The 21,002-nt window shown below is 46.9% G+C and overlaps 1 protein-coding gene across 1 annotated transcript in view; it reads right to left on the bottom strand.

The window, feature by feature from the left end:
- Positions 1–1,268: 1,268 nt before the first annotated feature.
- LOC144137897 (uncharacterized) overlaps positions 1,269–21,002 on the bottom strand; it is a 50,167-nt gene continuing 30,433 nt past the window's right edge. The window contains exons 15-19 of the mRNA XM_077669914.1: positions 17,806–17,869; positions 11,226–11,290; positions 8,329–8,543; positions 6,453–6,590; positions 1,269–2,236 (exon numbers count right to left, since the gene is read on the bottom strand). Of these exons, the coding sequence (XP_077526040.1) occupies positions 2,104–2,236; positions 6,453–6,590; positions 8,329–8,543; positions 11,226–11,290; positions 17,806–17,869 (615 nt within the window). The 3' untranslated portion in view covers positions 1,269–2,103. The remainder of the gene's footprint in view (positions 2,237–6,452; positions 6,591–8,328; positions 8,544–11,225; positions 11,291–17,805; positions 17,870–21,002) is intronic.

Genomic DNA, 21,002 nt, shown 5'->3' with positions numbered 1-21,002 from the left:
AGGCCCGCGGAGGCGGACGGATATGTGACGTCAACACAACGTCACCGGACAGTCCGGCTTGGCGGCGCATCCACACGTGCGGTGCGACTAGCAGACGAGAGCGCGGAGAAAGCGAGGCGGCTTTCGAGAGGCACAGATCGAGACAACTTAGCTCTTGATCGCCCACAGTGCCCCCAAACGCCAAGGCGCGCTTCTCCGGTGCCCGCACTGGCCACTTCCACACGTGTCAACCACGCCGCACCGAAAAGGCCTCCCTCACACCTGGTACGTCCTAAAACCGCGTGACCGTAGAGCCAAAACCAGCTTCCGTTCCCCGCGGAGGTACGCCGCCGTCGAGCGAAAGAATGCAGAGTCCTTTTCTTTGCCGGAGCACCCGCGGGCGTTCCCAACCAAGGGGCGGAGCCAAAAACTGGTCACGTGAGCGGGCTCCACGGGACAGAAAGGCGGTATTTCTCCGTCGTGTGAATCCCGCTATAGCATGCCACAAAAAATGTGACGTTTTGCGTACGCAAACGCAGAAAACGCAATGCTGAAACTCTCCGCTCTCCGGACACTAACTTTACAGCTGCGGGTGCCGGGTCCCGACTACGCAGGTGAGCATTCGTTCCGCGGGGCGGACGCGCATGCCTCGTAGAGCCCGCGCATTCGTTCCGGTTAGGGGCGCCCTCCTCGCCCTTCCCGCACGCGTATACGCAGCCGGTTTCGCGTAACCCGCCGCCGTAGCGTTAGCGTACGCTAGCCGCTATGCTAAAACTCTCTATACTTTTCTCTCACGCCAACCTAACGTGAAATATACACTCTTCTTCCGGCACCTGTCTCGCATAGTTTTCGTGACCGAGGTACGCTGGGGCCAAATATAACAAGTGTAGAGCTATGCGACGCGTGATTTACGGATTGTTAATCAACAGCAGCGAGCGGTGAGCGGAGCAGCACAAGTATTCTCATCTTTATTTAAGGTGTCCGCTAGAGAGTGGGTAAAGTAAATCAGCCAAAAATTGCTGTCTTATTGCCTTGCTTTTTTAGCCTAGCCATCCAGATAGGCAAAGCTCGCCACGGCTTTGCAACGCTGAAGGTGTATTGCTTTTCAATTTCATCCTGACAGAAAGGTGACAGAACAACTCCCCGGAAACCAAAAGCACATTGGCAGCAATGGAATGGCCGCTTTTCTGCAATACTTCAAAGAATCACAATTCAGTGAGAGAGAGAGAGAGAGAGAGAGAGAGAGAGAGAGAGAGAGAGAGAGAGAGAGAGAGAGAGAGAGAGAGAGAGAGAGAGAGAGAGAGAGAGCTCTTTATTAGAGGAAAGCAGAGAGGTCTGCCGGCAGGTTAACGCCGACATGCTACTCTGCGGGGTACGGGAGGAGGGAATAAAGTTGCAATAGGAAGAAAGGCGGAAGGGAGAGAAGAAAGAAGAAAATAAAAGAAGTAAAAAAAGGAGGTAGCGTGTGCGTTGGGGACCGTCAGTGCGACACGTGAAAAGTCTATAGACGGTTGTACAGTGCAAGGATGGTCTGGTCCTATATCAGCTCAGCGACGCCGATGTCATTGAGGTATTCAAATAATGCGGTTAGCACGTCAATAGGAAAATTGCATTCTTCATTGATAGAAGTACAAAAGCAAAAAAGTCAAAAGTACAATGCAATGAGGCCCTCCTACAGCATGGGCCTTAAAATCTCAGGTGTCACATCCTTACAGACAAAAAGTTTATACCTTCTTTTTCCATCATAACCTTTAAGAATGACCGACGTCTAGCCAAGAGGTTATAGCTGGGGAGGATGAGTTCTTTTAACCTAAAATCCGGGCAGAGGAATCAAACCCTTCCTTTGCTTCTGCCATCTCTTTCGAAGCTGCTCAATTAGTACAAAGTTACTAAAAGAAATCTCTCAGCCAAAAGTACCACCAGTATCACAATACTGAATATTCCCATTAATCAATGAGTGCTTCAAAAGAGCAGAGAGCTACAGTGCAGCTTCATCTCGCTCAGTCCGCATGTATGACGAGCACAGCGGTTACATTCACATCGTAGCCGAATCAAGCGTTGGCACCCAAGCGGTTCTTCTTTCTTCAAAGGGTCGCCAACGTCTCAGCAGCCGGTAGAGCGGCATTACTCCGACTCGGTGCTGAAGTTGAAGTATTCCTGCGACTGTTCCAGGATCCCGTCGAGCTTGTGCACGATTTCTACGAACGTCGGTCGGCAAATGGGGCTTGGGTTCCAGCAGGACGACATGATGTCATACCTGGAAATGAGTGGCATTTCAAAACAGAAGTGATGAAGTTGCTTGTTTTAGCTGGAAACAAACAGCACCATTTAAAATGGCCCTAAATAGGCTTCCGAAGGTCGCCATTCCAATCGCTGAATCGCTAGAGTACCCCTTCACGACAACGTTCACCAAATATTACACCTCTGAGTAATGCAGGGGCCACACAATCGCGCAAAAATATCGTTTCTTTCTTTCCTGGTTTGCCTACCGCTTCCTCGCCGCCATACTGCCGCACTCTGACGTAAATGTTTTGGCTCTGACGCAGCCTCTACGACGCACGAACCACTGTTCAGTACGAAACCGCTATTGGGGGGCCCCTTTAAAGGGACCCTGCAGCACTTACCATCGACTACTCAAAATTTATTGCGGTATAAAGTCTATTGTCCTAGCAATCTCCTCCCGCAAGAATTATGAAAATTAGTTAACTATCACCGAAAGTACGCGCGATGAGAAATCGCGCATAATTGTTCCCTTTCAACTCAACCGCGGACAACGCGACGAAAGCTGCGCTCTCTCTCCTGGAAATGGGGGCGACTCACGGCTTTTTATTCGGCGGTTTTCGATATATCACAGGCGGGGAGTTTTTTCCTTTTCTCCCTAACGGAAAGGGGCCTATTTCCGGTGTGGTACCACAAAAAAGTAGTCATGGCTGCCTGCTCTCAAGTGCGCGCTCATGCTGGTAGGGCGTTTTTGAACAATAAACGTATGTTGTCGAGTGGTCTCGTTGAAAGGGGAGTGTTAAGATTTCATCACTGAAACTCCGTGCGTACTCAAAACACAAAAGAAACTCCAAATCTGTGCGTACAGGTTCAGGAAAGGAAGAGGTTGGTACACAGCGCCGACGACGGCGGATCGTCACAGGAAATGCGAGAAATAAGCCGCGAAGTTGACCAGCGACAGCCAATAGGACAGCCATGGCCGCAATGACGTCATTTAGGCCATAACAGGGGTGCATAATGAGGAAAACTGAAGAGAACGCCGTTGGTTTTTCCGCGTCTTTCCCAGCGATTTGTGAGCTCACCGCTCCAGGTACACGTGTAATATTTGGCTCAGGTATTCCTGCCAGTGTAATCTAAACGTCGTGCACGTTTACTTGCGCTGTTCAAAGAGTGTTGCAAGGTCCCTTTAAATGCTGTAGACAATCAGCGTTCCCTGCTCTGGGGGAAACGCAGGTGCGGTCCCGGCGAGCGGTGCTCTGGCACCGGCGGCATGGTGTATCTCAGTATGAACGAATGTCTACCGTCGCTATCCGCCACACGAGCTTAGCTGAGTTAGTAGATACAGCGCGTCGTTTACAAGCTATGAATAACGCTGAAAAACACGGAGAGTCCCTGCAGGTGGAAACGCCGCTACACGCGCAACCGCGGCAAGCATCTGCCTGCGCCGCCGACAAGGAGCCCACTCTGCGGTGTATGCAGGATACGGCATGCACAGCAGCAGCTAAAACTTGTCACAGCCCGGCAGAGCGGGACTATTGCTGAAAATCAGTTTATAAATGTGTGAGAGGTGGTGATAGTGCAGTGAAAGATTGCGCTGGTGATCGTCGTCGGCGCGGCTTCGTAAAGCGGTGACTATTTGTACAACTGCGGCGATGCTAAGCCTTTTCCGAGCGTCGGGGACTTGAAGGGACCTGTTCGCCGCGATAGTGTCGCCTGAGGAAACGCCAGCGTGTCGCTTGTCGTCGGTGTAAATCTTCAGTTACGCGGGGGACACATGTCCGGTGAGCGAGGCATATCTGCACGCGTCTTCCCCCTCTGGAAACCGGTTCGGCGGCGGCCAGGAGCGCGCATGAAGGCTACAAGAGCGGTTTAATTGGGAGAGGGGAAAAATGCGCGCAGGAACGTGTCGCATGGCGCTCATGTCGTGCGTCGCATGGCGCTCATGACCCTTTACTGTCGTGCGCGAGCGAGAATGTTGTGTTTGGGACCTCCCTACCTGGCCTTCAAACGTTCGTTTTCCCTATTCAACTGACGTGCCGACGCGACCACGGCCGACGCGAGGAGCGAGGTCGCCGAGAAGTTCAAGCGGCCCGACCGGCCCCGCTCGGCAGTTGCACGAGCAGCCTGCACGATGGCTGCTAAAAAAAGCCTGACGTAGGGCAGACCGGAGCCAATGGCTGCGCGCGTCTCGAACCTTGCCCTGTTTCTCTAGGTAATCTCGCACCTGGTCGGTGACGTCAAAGCTTCCACAATGCTTTTGAGGCGCGATGAGAGGGTCATAGCTCCAGGCCTTATTGCTGGCCCTCTTTAATGAACGATGACTCGGCTTATACTCAACGCTTTTAAATCATTTTTGCTGCAGGACGTTCCTTGGATAGTACTCCAGCTTTTGGACACGTAAAATCGCAACCTATCGAACCTTGCTTAAGCCCCTGTGACTGGTTAGAACCTGTAATTTTGTTTCAAATGTGGATGATGTTCTTTTCGGTCTGTGCAAAGATGAGCGAACGCGCAAGGTGGTCGAGGCAGTGTTTAAAAAGTTTCGTTTGGACGAAGGAAACACTCCGAGAACCAAAAAACATTTATTCACTATTACAGCACTTCCCAATGCAAAATTGAGTGCTGCTTTATGGGTGTTTTAATATTCCGACATGTTGAGGAAAGAAATTTGAGTGAAACCTTCGTATACTCTGAATCCATCTCAGCAACTGCAGGCAGACCTTCCCTCTTGCAGTGCTGTTTCCAATTATGGTAGCGGCGGTCCGATTACGCTTACCTCATCGGTATGGCGCAATATTCTGGTGCCATGTCTTACAGGTCACCGCTACACAGCATGTAAAGTGCGGTACTCGGCCTTCTTCCTCATTTTTTTTACCGTACTCTCCTCATTATGCCCTGATCACTATCCCGATCATCAATTCTCTGCTGCACTCCGCTTTCGTTCTCTTTCATCCTCCCCTGCGCACCCATTTACTCGGTTACGCCGACGCCACTCAATGCTCAAACGGGTACTTAACAGCTTCGCACTCAGGAAGAATGCAATGTCTGTTTTCGCTATGCTAAATTAAAGCCTAACCTTTACTTGCCTATAAAATTATTGCATTAGAGGAGTCATGAAAACAAAATGAAACATTGTTCAGTTTGAAAGAACTAGCCTTTGGCAACTAACTCAACTCCATTCCAACGACTAAGGACGCTTTTTTAACCATAAAACCTCCAGAAATATTAAAATCTTGAAATCATCAGAAAGTAGCTGTGGAGTCGTCACCGCTTGACCTGTTTTTCCATCTTGATTATCCGTTTGAAGCTTGTGGTAAAATTGGTATCATTGTTATCGAAAAAAACTGCTGTTTGGGTCTTTTCTAATGAATCAAACTTGGTATTTTGCCTTCATGGCCCCTTTAACAATAATGCCATGTGCCATGGACTGTTTATATATCATACTATAGCAAGTAAAACACAACTGATTCACGCCCTTGAATGGACACTGCTATCACTAGTTCTGGCACCGACAGCCGAGACAGCACTAATTGTTTGCGCATTGCGCTTACTACATGAGACACCACGTTAAGACTATCACCATAGTTGTCATTACCATTATTACAAGTTTGCGCACATACTGCATGTTTGGCGGCCACTTCCCCAGAGTTGTCCTTGTAGATGCAATGGCACAGACAAGGAAGCTGGTGCAGCAGATAAGGCCAGCGACTCTCGTCTGAAGCACTTCTGACCAGTTTTCCTGCCTACCCTGCCATGGTAAAATCTGCGAAACGTCTTAAACTGGAGAGGAAAGCGGGTACCTAATGAATTCGGCTTTTTCGTTGTGTGTTTGTTGGAATAGACAAAAATCTTCATTGTGATAATCCAAACGATGCTGGCATCGCAATAATTTCACTCAGAAGGTCCGTCAACTGTGTTTTGACAGCAACTACACCTTTTAATTTCCTAATTCACTATTTTCGGATCCTACAAACTGACATGTCAATTCGGGTATACACAGTCGCTGGGCATTCGTTACAAAACATGTGCATGTGCAACGCATAACCCAAGTGTTTCATAAACTTTAAATGAATTTAAAGCACCGAGCAGCCACACAAGCAGTTCTAAACTTTTAAACATAATTCATTTCATTAAGATGTCATCCCAAAGGCAATAATTAGCAGTTGATGTGAATGCGTGGGTTAATCCAATTGTACATCACGAAAAGATAGCCACTGGCGGTGTTTTCGTGCCGCAACAGAAAGCTGACTTACGCTTCCATGGAGCAGTTGGATGGCTTGTCCAAGCGATTACCAGCAGCGATGTATTCAAGCAGCTGGTGGTTCTGGATGCCAGGGTACGGTACTGCACCAAGGCTCAAGGTTTCCCACATCAGCACTCCGAAAGACCACCTGGGCATGGTCCAAGCAAGTAAGGATAAATAAATACATGTGACATTGTGAATGTCAGGTATTCTTTTTAACACGCCACTAGATATTCCACATCGAGCCTTGACCAAATGTTGCACCTACTACTGGTGCAAAAGGGGCGAAGTATGATCATCGATAAGCAAACTAAGATGGCAAGAACTCGGAAGCGCAGGAAATTGCCGCGTAGTACCGTGAACCAGGAAGTTAAAAGACTGGAAACTTTTAACTTCATTAGATGAGCCTCCTGAGAGAAGCCTCAGAGCCCCCTTGTAAATTACTCATAAAGGCAGATGCGAGGTCACGTCATGGAAACACAAACTAGCCATCAGACGTATGCACATCGGCCAACGCAAAGGCATTATCTAGGAGTGTCTGCGGTGCCTGAGCGTAATCCGCGTTTGCAAACTGAAGTGTCCTAACAATTACTTATGATGGAGACAAAACATAAATATGCCCCAGTATTGAGATTCCTGCACATGCTGAATCCCATATGGCATGAACTTTTCTTTAGCCCATCACTACAGCACACCTCATCGCTAACATATTGCTTCAGCGGGTAAAACGGTAAAATTTTTTTTTATGCAGTATTCCCCTCTCCTGAGCATTGGGAGCGCGCGCTGCGCTGCAGCCAGCTCGAAGAACAGGAAGCCCTGATTCTCCGGGCGAAGACTGCAGCCACAGCCCGCGGCCTACCGGAATAGGATGGCCACCCAGTGCTCCACTTTATAACCCAACTCCCTTCCCCTCTTTTCTTAATAAACGTTTTCAACAACAACAACGTTTTCAACAGTCAATCTGCATGCATACTGGATGTCTTGGTTTCTGCATGTTTATGTTGTGAATAGAATTTCCGAGGTGGTGCAGTACCTAGTGCGGAAAGAATATGTGAAGTGCAACTACGCAGGGATAATACTAAGAAGCTGCGATTAAAAATACTATCAATGATATCACATGTAGCACGTGAAAAAATTTTAGAGCCCTCACTTCACTACTGTAAATATAGGTGACCAGCGAAGCTATATCGGGGGATAAATATATTGAGTAATGTATGATGAAATACCATAGTGATCGAATAAAAACACACACGCGCGACTTCCTTGGAATAATGCTACTTAGAAAAAAAACAGCGTCAAAAAACGATACGACAGGGAGTTTCTGTCGTACCGTTTTTTGGCGCTGTTTTTTCAAAGTATGTAGCATCATGCACCAACTAGCCCGCCTCAGTTCACTTGTTCCTTAGAATAAATTCCAAAGTTACTCTTAGATAATTTTATTACAGAATCGTCTTGCGAAAACAAGAGATACAGCCGGTTTCTGCAACCATTCTCTTTCAATTTGAATTGAAAGAGAATGGTTGCTGTTTCAATTTGAACTAACTAGTTATGACACGTAAAGGAGACTCGGCGTAATTATAGTCATCCCAGTGGCCAATTTCAGCACAATTTTTTTAAGATACCTAATTGTGACAAGCAAATGAAACTCGGCATAATGGTATACTGCTCCACACAGCCAATTTTAATTTGATTTTTTTCAAGATACCTACATTACATTGTCAGCTACAAAGTATTCACCGGAAAGTTTGCATTGCCGGAAGGTTAACTTTTGTCGCCGCAACTTTTTCTACGCAACCACCCGTCGACACACGCAGTTCTTGTCAGAACCTAACCTATAACAGCTCCGTTGCAAAAACATGAAGCGAGTTGCTCCGAGGCTCACGCACACGTCGCTCATGGTGGTGTAGGTCATGTGGGACAGCGACTCGGGGGCCATCCATCGGATGGGCAGGCGTTCGGCGCCCTGCTTGCGGTAGACCCCTTCCTGGTACATGTCCCGGGACAGGCCCAGGTCAGCAATCTTCACCAGCTGCTCATTCATCATGAGCACGTTGCGGGCAGCCAGGTCACGGTGCACAACACGCTTCGACGAGAGGAACTCCTGCGGGAAAGGCAACAAGTGGGCGGGAAATTCGAAATTGAGGCTCCGATTTGGCACCACGCGCACGTCTCGAATGTGCAGACTTTGCTTAAACGCTCTGGAATGTCTTTGGCACAAAACCTTAATATGGATAAATTCCAAAACCTCGTCTCAGTGCACGCCGCGCTTCGTAGAAACGAACTCCTGCGGGACAGGCAACGAGTGGGCGGTAAATTTGAAATTGAGGCTGCACTTTGGCAGGCCCCTGCGCGTCTGGAAAGTACACGGACTGTCTCCAAATGCTCTAAAATGTCTTTTGCACAAAACCTGCCGGTGAATTTATTTCCAAAGCCTTCTCTCACAGTGCATGTGGTTTCATTGATTCAATTTAAGGACTGCGATTACCAGTGGAGCGGTCCGGGGAGGCTGCTTAGTTGTCCGAACTTGCAATTTAAGCGCGAAGTCTTTGTGTTTTTGGCACAGTTGGAACCACTGCAGCACCAGACATTTTGTGCTGTTATTTAGCAGCACCCTTGAAATTAGCCACTTCTTCAATGTTTCTGATGACAATCTTATTTAAACAATGTATCTGGTGAGTAGGCTAAGGCAAATGCGTCTCACGTGACTACGGCTAATTATCTCATACATTTGCATAGCTAACAGCGGTTAACAGTAGTTTCCAGTATGCTAATAGTAGTAGCAATAGACAACAATTTTCCCGATACACGAACCGAAATAGAGAAAACCGTCACCAAGGAGAAGCAGTTCAAATAGAACTCACCCTAATAATATTAGGAGTGTGACAAGAAATAAAATTGCTGACAATTTCGGCACTCCTAGCGGGAAATGTAAGGTCAGGCCGAACTGCAGTCATCTCGGCGACAGCGCATGGCTGCTGCGTGTCAGGGAGTTATTGCGTAATCAGAGAACGTATGAAGGCGCACTATACCCTCGCATTCTCTCGTAGCGCGCCGCAGGCGAGCAGCATGTCTCTCGCCCCCTCGGCGTACTGCCCTCCCTCTCACACTTTCACCATACTTTCCGTCACCGCTTTCCCGCTCGCTCTGTCTCGTCTATTTTCGGTGCCGTGTCCTCCTCGTTCACAGGGTTAAAATGACTCCAACACCGAGGGACGAGATGGAACCACCGGAGCCAAACATTTATGCTTTAGTGAAACAAGGTACTGTTGGACGTTGTGTTTAGAGTCAAGAAATTCGCAGCTTCTCACTTCTCGTTTTACTCTTTCACGCTCAGTAAGTATTGCCACCAAAACGTTTCGTTGGGTCAGAATTAATGAGGCGATCCATGGTTGATGCGAAGAGGTTTATTTACAAAGAGATGCGATTGACGTATTTACAGAATGTGCATGGCGGCCATTAGATAGGTTGGTTGGTTGGTTAGTTGGTTGCCTCAGACCATGGCACATACCCACGCGGGGGATTGGCCAAGAAGCTTTGTACCTAATGAGGATGTGACCTATATTATTTTAGATCCCAAAATTTAGAAAAGGAAATACCAAACAGAATTTTTTAAATATTATAATATGAAAGTAGATTCAGGAAGAAAAATGAGATAAGTGTGAACGTTTAGCTGGCTAGCAGGAAAACGGCGTGCAAGGACACAGCCACTTCGTCGTCCTCGTCGTCTTGTCTTAAGCCATCACAGTATGGGGCATTGACCGCCATGTGTCCCTTGACAGTATGTTAGGCAAATCGGCATTTGTCTCTGTATAATATGGAATTTGTAGTGCGTAACATACCATGGTACCCACTATACACATCGCTCTCGGTATATACCATGCAACCGGCAACAGCGGGTGCACCAAAAATGGTGCACCTTATACCAGGTTCGATTAACTACTTCTGCAAGATGCCAATTTCTGCAGTAGTGCAAAACAAAAAAAATTGGCCTAGCTTCACTGACTTAACGTCGCGAACGCTGATGTTAGCGAAGCTGCCTGGCGCTCCCTAATCGCAAGGCTAGGCTTCATCGAATTCCTCAAAGCCAGCGGATTGCTTTCATTCGTGCCAATTCATTTTTGCTGTGTTTCACTGCTCGCGCAATTTACTGAATCTTCTGTTGCTTTTGAACTTGGGACACTGCTACAAAGGGGTGCACGAGCGCTTTCCGTTTTTTCCCAGCATATTTCTTTTGCTATCGTAAAAATCGGGCAGCCATGTATTTTTAATTAAAATAAATACGCAAATATCGCTTATGCATTGATGCCTCGCCTCAAATATGCTTGATTTTTTTCCTCAGTATTGTCGACTAGAGTATAAACATCGCCACCAGAGTTACTAGTTTAGAAAAGCTTTGCCTATATAAGCGTCTTGTTCAAGCATTTTTTCAACTTGCAGCATGTGCGCTCGGCGCTTGCTCTCCTTTTGGCTAAACTGTGCCCTCTCCACATCGCTACAACCACGTTACCATATTTTGTCCCATGAACGCGTCGACCAAAAAGAGCTTCGCTGTTAAAAGGCTTTCTTTTTGTCTCTGGCTCAGGGCAATTTCAGAGAACCTAGTGTATTGAAACACATCCACACTGCCCGCATATTGCTCAAGTAACAACTTCTGAAAAATGATCTTCTACCTCTCCGCATTCTGTCTTTACACTACTACTCCATGCAATGTCCAGCGTGCGCGTGTGCGAAATCTTTCACGTAAGGGAGTTTTATGTCATAAGTTAAATTCCTCCAGCCTTACCATTCCTTGCGCCACTTGTCGTGTGAGAGACAGAAGGTGCGGCAGCGATGGTGGATATCCAAAATCTGAAGACATAAACGATGGAAAAAACCAATAGAAACAGGTGACCTGATTAGTGGCAGTTGGCATGACATCTAGCACGTACTACATGACATTTAGACGGGTGGAATACCCTGAAGCCGGTTTCCAGGGCTTCAAATCAGGACACGGTTTTGATCGTGTTGACTTGTGGGCGCAAAAAGCTCTAATACTTTCACTCTAATGTTTTGCATGAACAAGCACCATTCAGAACGTAACAAATCTAAAAACAACACTTTCTAGCAATATACAGTGCGGTATAAATTACCTAATCTTGTTATGGTCGATGGATACGACTTTTATTTTGATGGGACACCCGGCAAGCATTGTGGGAGAGAATACGGCCAATTTAGCGCAGGACATTCAGTTACAGGCCTGTTCGCAACAGACTTCATTTGTGTTAGAATGATTAATCGACTGATGCGTTTGTCACACATTAACCTGGTGCACTGTAAACGCAAACTAGCCGGAAATGGAGTTTTAATCAAGTAATGTGCCCTGAAAAGTACCTATAGCAAAAAATGTACTCCCTAGGCATGATCTAAAGAAGTGGACGAACCTCCACGGTAGTACCGTTGCCCATCCGGGTAGCAAAAGGGAGGATTTAGAACGACTTAACACCATTTGTGAGATGGCGTTCGGTTCCTTGTATACTACCACGTCCACAATAAACGCCCTATCTGAGGTAATCATCTCAAGCGGGAGGTCGCCATGTTAGTCTTCTGTTGTCTCCGTGCACCAGCACTTCAACCGTGGCCTAATGCTAATTAGAACGAGTAAGCAGGACGCAACGGTTGCACGCAGCTACAAAACCAATACCGTACGTATACCCGTATAGATGCTTCAACCAGCGCGATCACAGGCAGAGAGCGCGGCCGTGTTGTCTCAATCTGTTTATTTTGGCGATAGGTGGTGTCAAACTCTGCTGCTAACGAAGAGGCAGCTCTCGCCGTTGCAAACAATTGCAACGTTCATCTGCTTCGCTTGCTTGCGCATACATAGACGATTTAAATTCCCGTGCCAGCGCGCCAACGCACCCGACTGCAGCGACTCAACTTGCCCTGGCGGCACGACTGGCTGCCCGGATGTATACCTCTGTGCTATCAACGCAGCGCGGCCGGTGACTCGGCGCGGCCGGAGCTTCAAGCCTCGCCTTGGGCCGTCGTTTTTTCTTATTTGTGAAGGACTAGTAGTGCCATTTGGTGGAAAGATTTTCATGTGCCCCTGTCACACGAGGAACGGCCGCAAACAGCATTTGGATACGGCGACAGGTGTGGACAGCTCGCTGGTAAGTGGTCTTTCATCAGTCGATGCGTTTGTCAAACGTTTGGATAGGGTTAACAGCGAAGTACCCGGGTACCCGTGCCGCTCACCGCTCGTACGCGCACGGGCAAAGAAAAAAGCGCACACTCGTATTATTTTACTTGTTTGTGGGTTTTGGGGTATGCGTTCGCATTCTTTTGTAGGCTGGTTTGTAACAGGGCATTCGAGGTAAGATCGTTTGTCGCGCGCGGGGTCGTTTCAAAGCAACGTGACGGTTACTTCGTGCTGGCGAGAATCAGCGCAGTCAGACGGAAGCGGTAAGGAAGGTAGAGAGGTCGGGGAAGAGGGCGCTAATATATAAAAGAAAGCGTAATGCAAGACGAGAAATATAACACAACCCGCCTGCATTTCTCCGAACTTCAGGACAGAGCCGCACACGGGTACGTTGTCACAAACTCGAGCGTACGACGTCTAAAAGTACCGTATATTTTTTTTTTTTTTTTCATTTTTCAACGTGACCTGAGCCACTTATCTTCTCATTGCCGCGCATGCAGACCTGATTGTGTCCCTGTGTTTGAGCGCACAGCCATCCTTTTGCGACATAAGAACCAGCAAACGCGAGAAATTGTAGAAGCCAGCCACATCAGAAAAGCTGGTTCCGAATGTGTCAGTCATCCCTCTATCGCCCTGCTTAATCGAGAAGTCGCATATTTAGACGCACATTGAGCGCTATTTCGGTGCTTCTGGGAATGCGTGTTGGGGGTGGGAGGGGGGTCTTAATCCATGTATGATGCGGTTATCTTTGCTGATTTTTCGCCTTTCGTGCGCCTCAAAGTTCGTTTTGTGGTTTTGTTGTTACGGTTTTTTAGTATTTTCGGCTGAGTGCGCCGAGAACTGTGACGCATTGGGGGCGCGGCAATTGGGCGCTTGGGCATATAAAGCTTTGAATTGTGCAATAATAAACTAGTTGCGAGTGTGCGCTTGTGCCGTCTTCATGTGTTCTTGTCCTCGTTAATTCGCGCGCAGTTTATTTTTCGCAATGCATAATTACCAACTCGCCGAACTCGCAACCCTTTTACAGATCCTATACTCCGTAAAAATGAGTTGCCTGTCCTTTTAGGTACGGCAAAATCTCGCGCAGCGCATCATTCTGCCAGGGGGCCATATCCTAATGTCAATGCACACACTATGAAAGCAGCTTGCACTTAATGCGTCACATTGTCTGCTGATAAGCATTTTAGATTCGCCCCTCTCATCATCATTCACTTCGTGGAGATGGCGGGATTTTCTTTCATAGCTTGTTGTCACTGCAGTAATTAATAGCAGAATCAGTCCTACAAATCACAGAAACAGTTCGTTTCACGTTATACACTAACACACTTTGCACCACACGGAGGAACAATCGGTTGCAGTGATGAGGCATAAGGGTAACTTGTTGTTAAAGGGTCATTGAAGACAACCAGCAAGTTGATTTCAAACGGAAGTCGGACCTCTGCATAGCCATTTCAGCATTGATTTAGTGCCAAGATGCCTTAAGTGCTGAGAAATCGCTGTTCAACTGCTCATCAAGCGTGACGCAAACACGACTGCAGTCGCTGTTTGCATCAGAATAAACTGGAAGCAAGTGAAGCAGCGGTGATTAATAGCAGTATATGAGCAACTGAATACAACATTACCACGTACCAAGCAGTTGGTCAGTTTCGGTCAAATCGCTCATGCTTCCCCAAACTCCCCTGTCATTTGCCGTTCGAGACCACTAAGCAAAATGTTTCTCCATTGGACCTGTGATCAGTATTTACGCTTCACTGAAGAAGAACATTGGCCTTTTGAGGCCTCGGAAGTTTTGGCGTCGAACGATTTTCTCATGCGTAGCTCGCATGCTCCCTTGGAAAGCGGTACTGCCACCCCAAGTATGGACGAGTAGCACCATCCAGCGGCAGCCAAGAAAGAAGTTGTGCGCGTCAGGCCACTTAAGCCCTTCCGGTGAAAACGTCTTTTTGCTAGTTTCAACCTTATTTTAAAAAAAATGCCAGGTGTAAGAGGGGTATAATAGTGTTCCCCGTGAGCTAATCTATCAACCTAGAGAGACTTGCATTTTAACTTCACTGTCATTTAAAGTTGTGCTCGAGTATATTGTGCGGAAGTAATATCTTTTTTTATTGCTGCAAAAGCCACGATGGTTAATGTACTGGCACTTGGTTTTATGAAGCCTTTGCATTCCTAATTTAAGTACTGAAATTCGCAGGGAACCTGGCATAACAATTTTATTACTGTGCCGAATTATTAAGTTCGTTTAACCATAGTGTCTGTTTTGAATTTTGCATGTGGGGCATTTTGTTTTTCTTTTTTGCTTTTTCAGGTAGATGTTCCTTTGACTCCCTGCCTGCATTCCGCGAAAGGGGAAATTAGCCTCCGCATCGATGGCCAGAGTGTCTTGACTGCATCATCTTTACTGGGAGGACTGTGTAGTCTGTTTGCATCGTTCTGGGTTTTCAACATTCAATATCCCAAGAAGGCACACAGAGCTCTAACGTTTGTGGAACATGCCTTTTTGGACCTTGCCAGCACCAAACCACGTGTGAAGGATTTAGAACTAATTAACTTTTATCGCATCAATATCCCTCACCAATATTTTATTTGTTTTCAATCCTGTAATCATTGGATAGTAGTTTAAAGAATTTCGTATTATGTTTCTGACGTTTTCTTTTTTTTTTACTGAACAGGGGATATTTGATGGGCCCTTCTGTATGCTGATAATACAGCTATCTTTTAGTGAAGCAATAATATTAACCAACTAATATAACTTGAAACAATTATCTAAATAATGTTGGCAACTGGTGCCAAATGAATCAACTCAAAATTATCGGAAAACACGAATTACATGGCTTTTTCTTCTCACTCTGAAGAAGCTGTCGCGATACCACCCATTCTGTTCTATATCCTTGCAATTAACTCCTCAGACTGGGTCACTTTTCTTGGCGCATTTGTGTCTTTATCAAAACGCACTGGTATTTTCCGCAGCATATTTCTCGTTCTTTATATTACTCATTTATCCATAGCCATCTCATTGCTGTCTGTCTCCTACATCATTTATCTCTTGTGCCTTTACCATCTACAAAATGCTCATTACCTTTCAATATCAAATCGTTACACAGCTCTCGCACATTTCACCACCAATTGAAAAAAAAATTTTGTTGTTGTAAACCACTGCAACCATTTTTTTCACTTTGTGTACTGAGTACTGATGCGTACTGATAAGTACTCACGCGTTCTCAATCCTCTAGTATTATATAATGATGTCACTTACCATGCCGTTGTGTTTGTGCCTATATGTTTTTCGCGTATTTCCAGTTCTTGTAGTAATATTGTTTCTACAGTTTGTTCAACTAGCACACAGATCGCTCATTTCACCACCAACTGAAATTTTTTTGTTGTTGTAAACCACTGCAACCATTTTTTTCACTTTGTGTACTGAGTGCTGATGCGTTCTGATAAGTTCTGATAAGTACTGACGCGTTCTTGATCCGCTATTATTATATAATGATTTCACTTACCATGTGGTTGTGTTTGCGCCTATCTTTGTTTTTCGCGTATTTCCAGTTCTTGTAGTAATATTAATTCTACGGTTTGTTCAACTAGCATTCTATTGCTGTCTTCCATTCCTAACTGGCGTGTTTTTAGCAATTTACCATTTTTGCTTTCTTATAGGAGGCCGCCCTAAGTTTTTATTTCGGAGCCTCCTTGTGTACACCATGTACCATGTAAACTTGTATGCGAAAGTTCGTTTGAAATAAACCTGAAACCGAGCAAAACCGTGTGAAATCAGTACTCCCGCAGGGAACTAGAAACTCTCCCTTGTGGCCTTGAAAAAACTCCTTTCGGAAGGCCTACAAAACCGCCCAAACTTTGCAAAACTCCATTCAAAAGAAATATATGCTTCCCTTGAACCTCCTAAAAACTCCCCTCGCGAGGCCTACAAAACGTAAAACTTCATGCAAAAAAAGTAAATGCTTCCCTTGAACCTCCTCAAAACGCCCCTAAAATAACATAAGTACTTCCCAAGGGAGCCATAATAAGCTCCTATTCAACCGCCTAAAAAGTCCATAAACATCACTTAAAAACGCCTTGAGGAAGTAAAGAATACTCCATTTTGATCTCCTTAAATTCTCCCTAACATTTCTTAACACTCCCTAACTACCTCCTTTCTATCACCTAAAAACACCCTGTTTTGAGGAGGTAAACAAAACCTCCCTGTTCCATGTAGTAAAAAAAACTCCTACAAGGAGGATCACTAGAGGACAGGCGAAAAAGAACCTCTAGGGAGTATATGGGTGGAAAAAAAGTTTAGAGTGTGGCTTTTGGGTGAAGCAGCCGCATGTGAGACATTATCTATGGGTTGGGAATTGGGTGCTGATAGCGCTAATAGAACGCCACAGAATGGTGTAATTTTCTCGCCGGCCTGTCATTTCTCGCTTTTGCTCGGACCAAGAAATGCCTCCTACGTCTCCTATGATGTCATTGCAAGGGCCCTCTATATGAATATCTCTCAACCATCATGTGAAGTACAGTTTTCGGCTCTTTTCCTCTCCCCTGTATTCTCCTTACGCATTTACTGCCATGTTTTGAACGGACACATATGTACAGTCATGGACAGTCTAGGCTGAAACAACGAAATGGCGGCCAAGAAAAAAATTAGGCAAGAACAATGCACTCCCGTAACAATGACGTATATTTGTTAAAGGGCAGTTAGTTTGTTCTTGTTATCTTTTTTATTGCCCAATTTGTAAGTGAAGTACTCTCCCACGGCCGTTGTTTCATCACTTCGGCTTAAGCTGCCCAGGACTAAACAGTCACAGAACCGCCACGGCAAAATACATCAAGGCTCTCACATTGCAATGGATTTACAATGAGCGTTTCCTGACGATTGTTAAGACTTCATGCCCCTGCTTCCTACACCACCTGTCTGGAACTACATGGTTGCTGTGAAACGTGTGTTTAAGTATTTGTCAGATGTTAAGTTTTTAAACCACATTTCCTATCATGCATAATCAAATCTGGCCCTATACACCAGCCATCACCATTATCTTTATTGATCTTACTATGTCCAGTTTACACGTTTTATACCTACCTTTTGTGGTAATCACTTCTTTTCATTAAATAACTTCTCTGGCGCTCTTTGCCCTCGTCGGCCTTGCGCCATTAAACACCAACCATCATCATCATCATGTCTGGAACTAACCTTCCGGAAGGCCGGAGTCGATGCTTGTCGGCGATCCACTGCCAGTGACTTCCGATCCATGGGTCTGCACGAGAGAAAGCTTCGTACATTACATCGACGAATTAAGGTTTTCAAAAATACAGCGTCTTTTACTGCACAAATTTAGTGGAATCCCGATAATGTGACTTTCAATTGAGCACGCGAAAGCGTTGTATGGCCGGGGTGTCGTATGATACGGGGTGCAGATGAATTCCGCCCTAGTAGACAGTCTCACGCTACAGGTTGGCTAGTAATTTTTTTTATATGTTACTCTGTTTAGCACGTTTTTGCGTAATTTGCGAACCCCTAACTGAAATCGGAAGTTTCTCAAGAAACGCCTTTTTGTGCCCCCCCCCCTTTTCCCAGCGGCACTGCTGGGATCAGGAGCTGCCTCGGTGGGTTTTTGGCAGCTCTGGAAATGCTTCTCGCCCGCCTGAAAACTTGCTTCAATCTCTTTGCGGGACCTGCTCTTGTCTGAGTTGCTGCAGATGAGGGATATGGTGAGCAAGCCAAACCCGAGTTTCTAGCATTCGGTGGGTGCCGTAGTCACCGTACCGCATGTCACCGGTCTAGGACACTCAGTTAAGAGCGAGTCATGGAAGCAGAGTTGCCAGACGAGTGAAATCACTTCGCAAAACAGAGAAGAATCCGACGAGGCGGGGATTGTCTGTACCACGGAGTCTCTACAACTCAGACAAATCGCCTCTGACCCCACCGGCACTGCTACCGAGGGCCCGCCGTGCGCGCCTGCGCCGGCTGCTTCGCTCGTTTTCGCACGGAGGCGTGACGTGCGGTCATGCGATACGTGGCGCGGGGAGGAAGCGGATAGATTTTATCCCCAGTGTTAAAATCCCTCTTAAAGGAAAAAACATGGATCGAGCGGACGATGAAAGCGAGAGTTCGTTCATTGCCGTAGGGTTTTTGCGTATGTGTTTTCACATTCGTCAGCTGGATGGGAGCTTCATATCGTTGCCGCTTCGAGCCGGCCCGCAAGTACCTGCCTATTTCTCAAGTCTGTTCAGCAAGTAGTCGGGCCCACAGCAGACTGTTTACCTTTCCACATCGAGCGGTATCAAACGGGGTTACAAAATAAAGCTTACGACGAGGCGGCGTAGCGGCGTAGCGGCGTAAAAGGTGGGGAAAACGCCGGTTTATCCCCTCCCCTTCAGCGTCCGTCGTGTGAAACGCACCGCGGGCACCTGAGCGTTGAATAATCGGAGTTTTTGTAGCGTGAGCTACACTGGCAGAGGTTGAGCAGTTTCCCGTGGCTCCTGCAGAGCCGTGCTGCGCAAGTGCAGCGCAGAGCACTGACGTCACACGGCGCACAGAACGTCGCTCGCTGCCCGGCGTCTCTCACACACCCCACGCGCCCAGCGTCCTCGCCGACCTCCGTTCCGCACGCGGCGGCCCGGTCCACTCGATCGTGCAAGGGGTGGCCGGGTGTGGAACCGATGGCTCGTGCGTCGCAGCAACACCGGCGTGCGCCTGTGGAACCAGCTTAGCTCTGGGGCGGTTGGTGACGCCGCGCCGGAGCCGCTTGATAAATATACAGGTGTCACATAATGGGTATACCGTGCGTGTGTCATTGAAGCAGCAGTAAGCATGATAATCAAGCTAATCCTAGACAACCAGGGAAGCTAAGAATAACCAGCGGAACCATAGCTCACGCTGCTTATATCCTGGCATAGCCGAGATAAGCCACTGCTAATTTTTTTAATGCATTGTTTCTATGGTGAGTTTACCAGAACCGTAGTGACCCTTCGTAAAAAGCGGCTCCTCGTAAAACGTGGTTCCACTGCATATTTACTGTATTCTACGCTTTTGAATAAGTTCGTTTAACCTATTTTCAGGTTTAACGCGCCGAAGATACACCTGGGCCTAGAAGTACGCCGTAAATGAGTGCTCAAGATTAATTTTGACAACCTAGGAATCCTTAAAGTACGCCAAAATCTCAACACACACGGGTTTTCACTTTTCACCTAGACCTGAAAAATAGCCTCCGTTGCCGGTATCCTACCCGCGTTCTTGGGCTCAGCAGGACAACGCCTTACCCGCTGAGCCATCGCGGCTAATACTTCATTTCATTTCTGGTCACTGTAGAACACAAAGCTCTAGATGAACATCGGACGTACACGTGTAAGTGGCAGAAAACGTGAGGCTCAATGAAGGGGCCAGCCTGTATGGTGAATGCTCGTGCTGCATGGTGAGTGCTCGTGCGTGTATGCGCGTAATACTTCCAAGGAAAGTTTGACATCCACCTCAATGTACGGCGACAAAGGAAAGCTGCACAGTTTTCTCAGAAAATTCGCAGTTGAAGAAAAAGTTTTCCTGGTCCAGGATTCGAACCAGGGACCATTGCTTAACCAAAGCACTACCAACTGATCTAACCATGCGGCTAGTCGTTTTAGCACGAGAGCAAATTGATCAACTCGAAGTGATGGACAGGTGTTCATCGACCAGATTTAGGGGAAATCCCCAAGGTGGAGCACGTTTCTTCGAAGAAAAGTTTGACTTCCACGTCAATGCAGCTGTACGGCTACAAAGGAAAGCTGTACAACTTTGTCACAAACTTAGCACTTGAAAAATTCGTCCTGGTCCAGGATTCGAACCAGGGACCACCGGGTTCTAATTCGCTCTTGTGCTACAAACGACTATCCTCCTGGTTAGCTCAGTTAGTAGAACGACTGCTCCGGTAAGCGGTGGTCCTGGGTTCGAATCCTGGCCCAGGACGAATTTTTCTTCAACTGCGAAGTTTCTGAGAAAGCGGTACAGCTTTCCTCTGTAGTCGTACGGTTGCATTGAGGTGGATGTCAAACTTCCCTTCAAAGAAACTTACTCCACATTGGGGGTTTCCCCTAAATCTGGTCGACTGATGCATGTAATTCTGCAAACGGTGCTGGGATGTGGAAGTTGGGACCCATCAGCAATGCAGAGCGGCTGCTCATGAGCATGCCTGAACATTTCTTATGATGAGATACGAACTGGCAAAGAAACAGTACCACACAACGCGGAGGTTCGCGGTGACATGCCAAGTCAATGCGCTTCTCTAAGTGTGTGCAGTCAACTTCGCAGTTAACTTTACTCTGCAAAAGTAACAATAGGCACAACGTGATTTTTACAGCGAAGCTCTCTTGTGCTAGGTTCGAACCAAGACTGCGTGCGTCTAGAAGGCAGCATTG

This window comes from Haemaphysalis longicornis, unplaced genomic scaffold (assembly GCF_048455015.1).
Source record: "Haemaphysalis longicornis isolate Haplotype H1 unplaced genomic scaffold, Haemaphysalis longicornis Haplotype H1 scaffold_5, whole genome shotgun sequence".
NCBI lineage: Eukaryota > Metazoa > Arthropoda > Arachnida > Ixodida > Ixodidae > Haemaphysalis > Haemaphysalis longicornis.
Note: the sequence above shows the minus strand (reverse complement) of the source record. Positions and strands in the feature narration are given on the sequence as shown.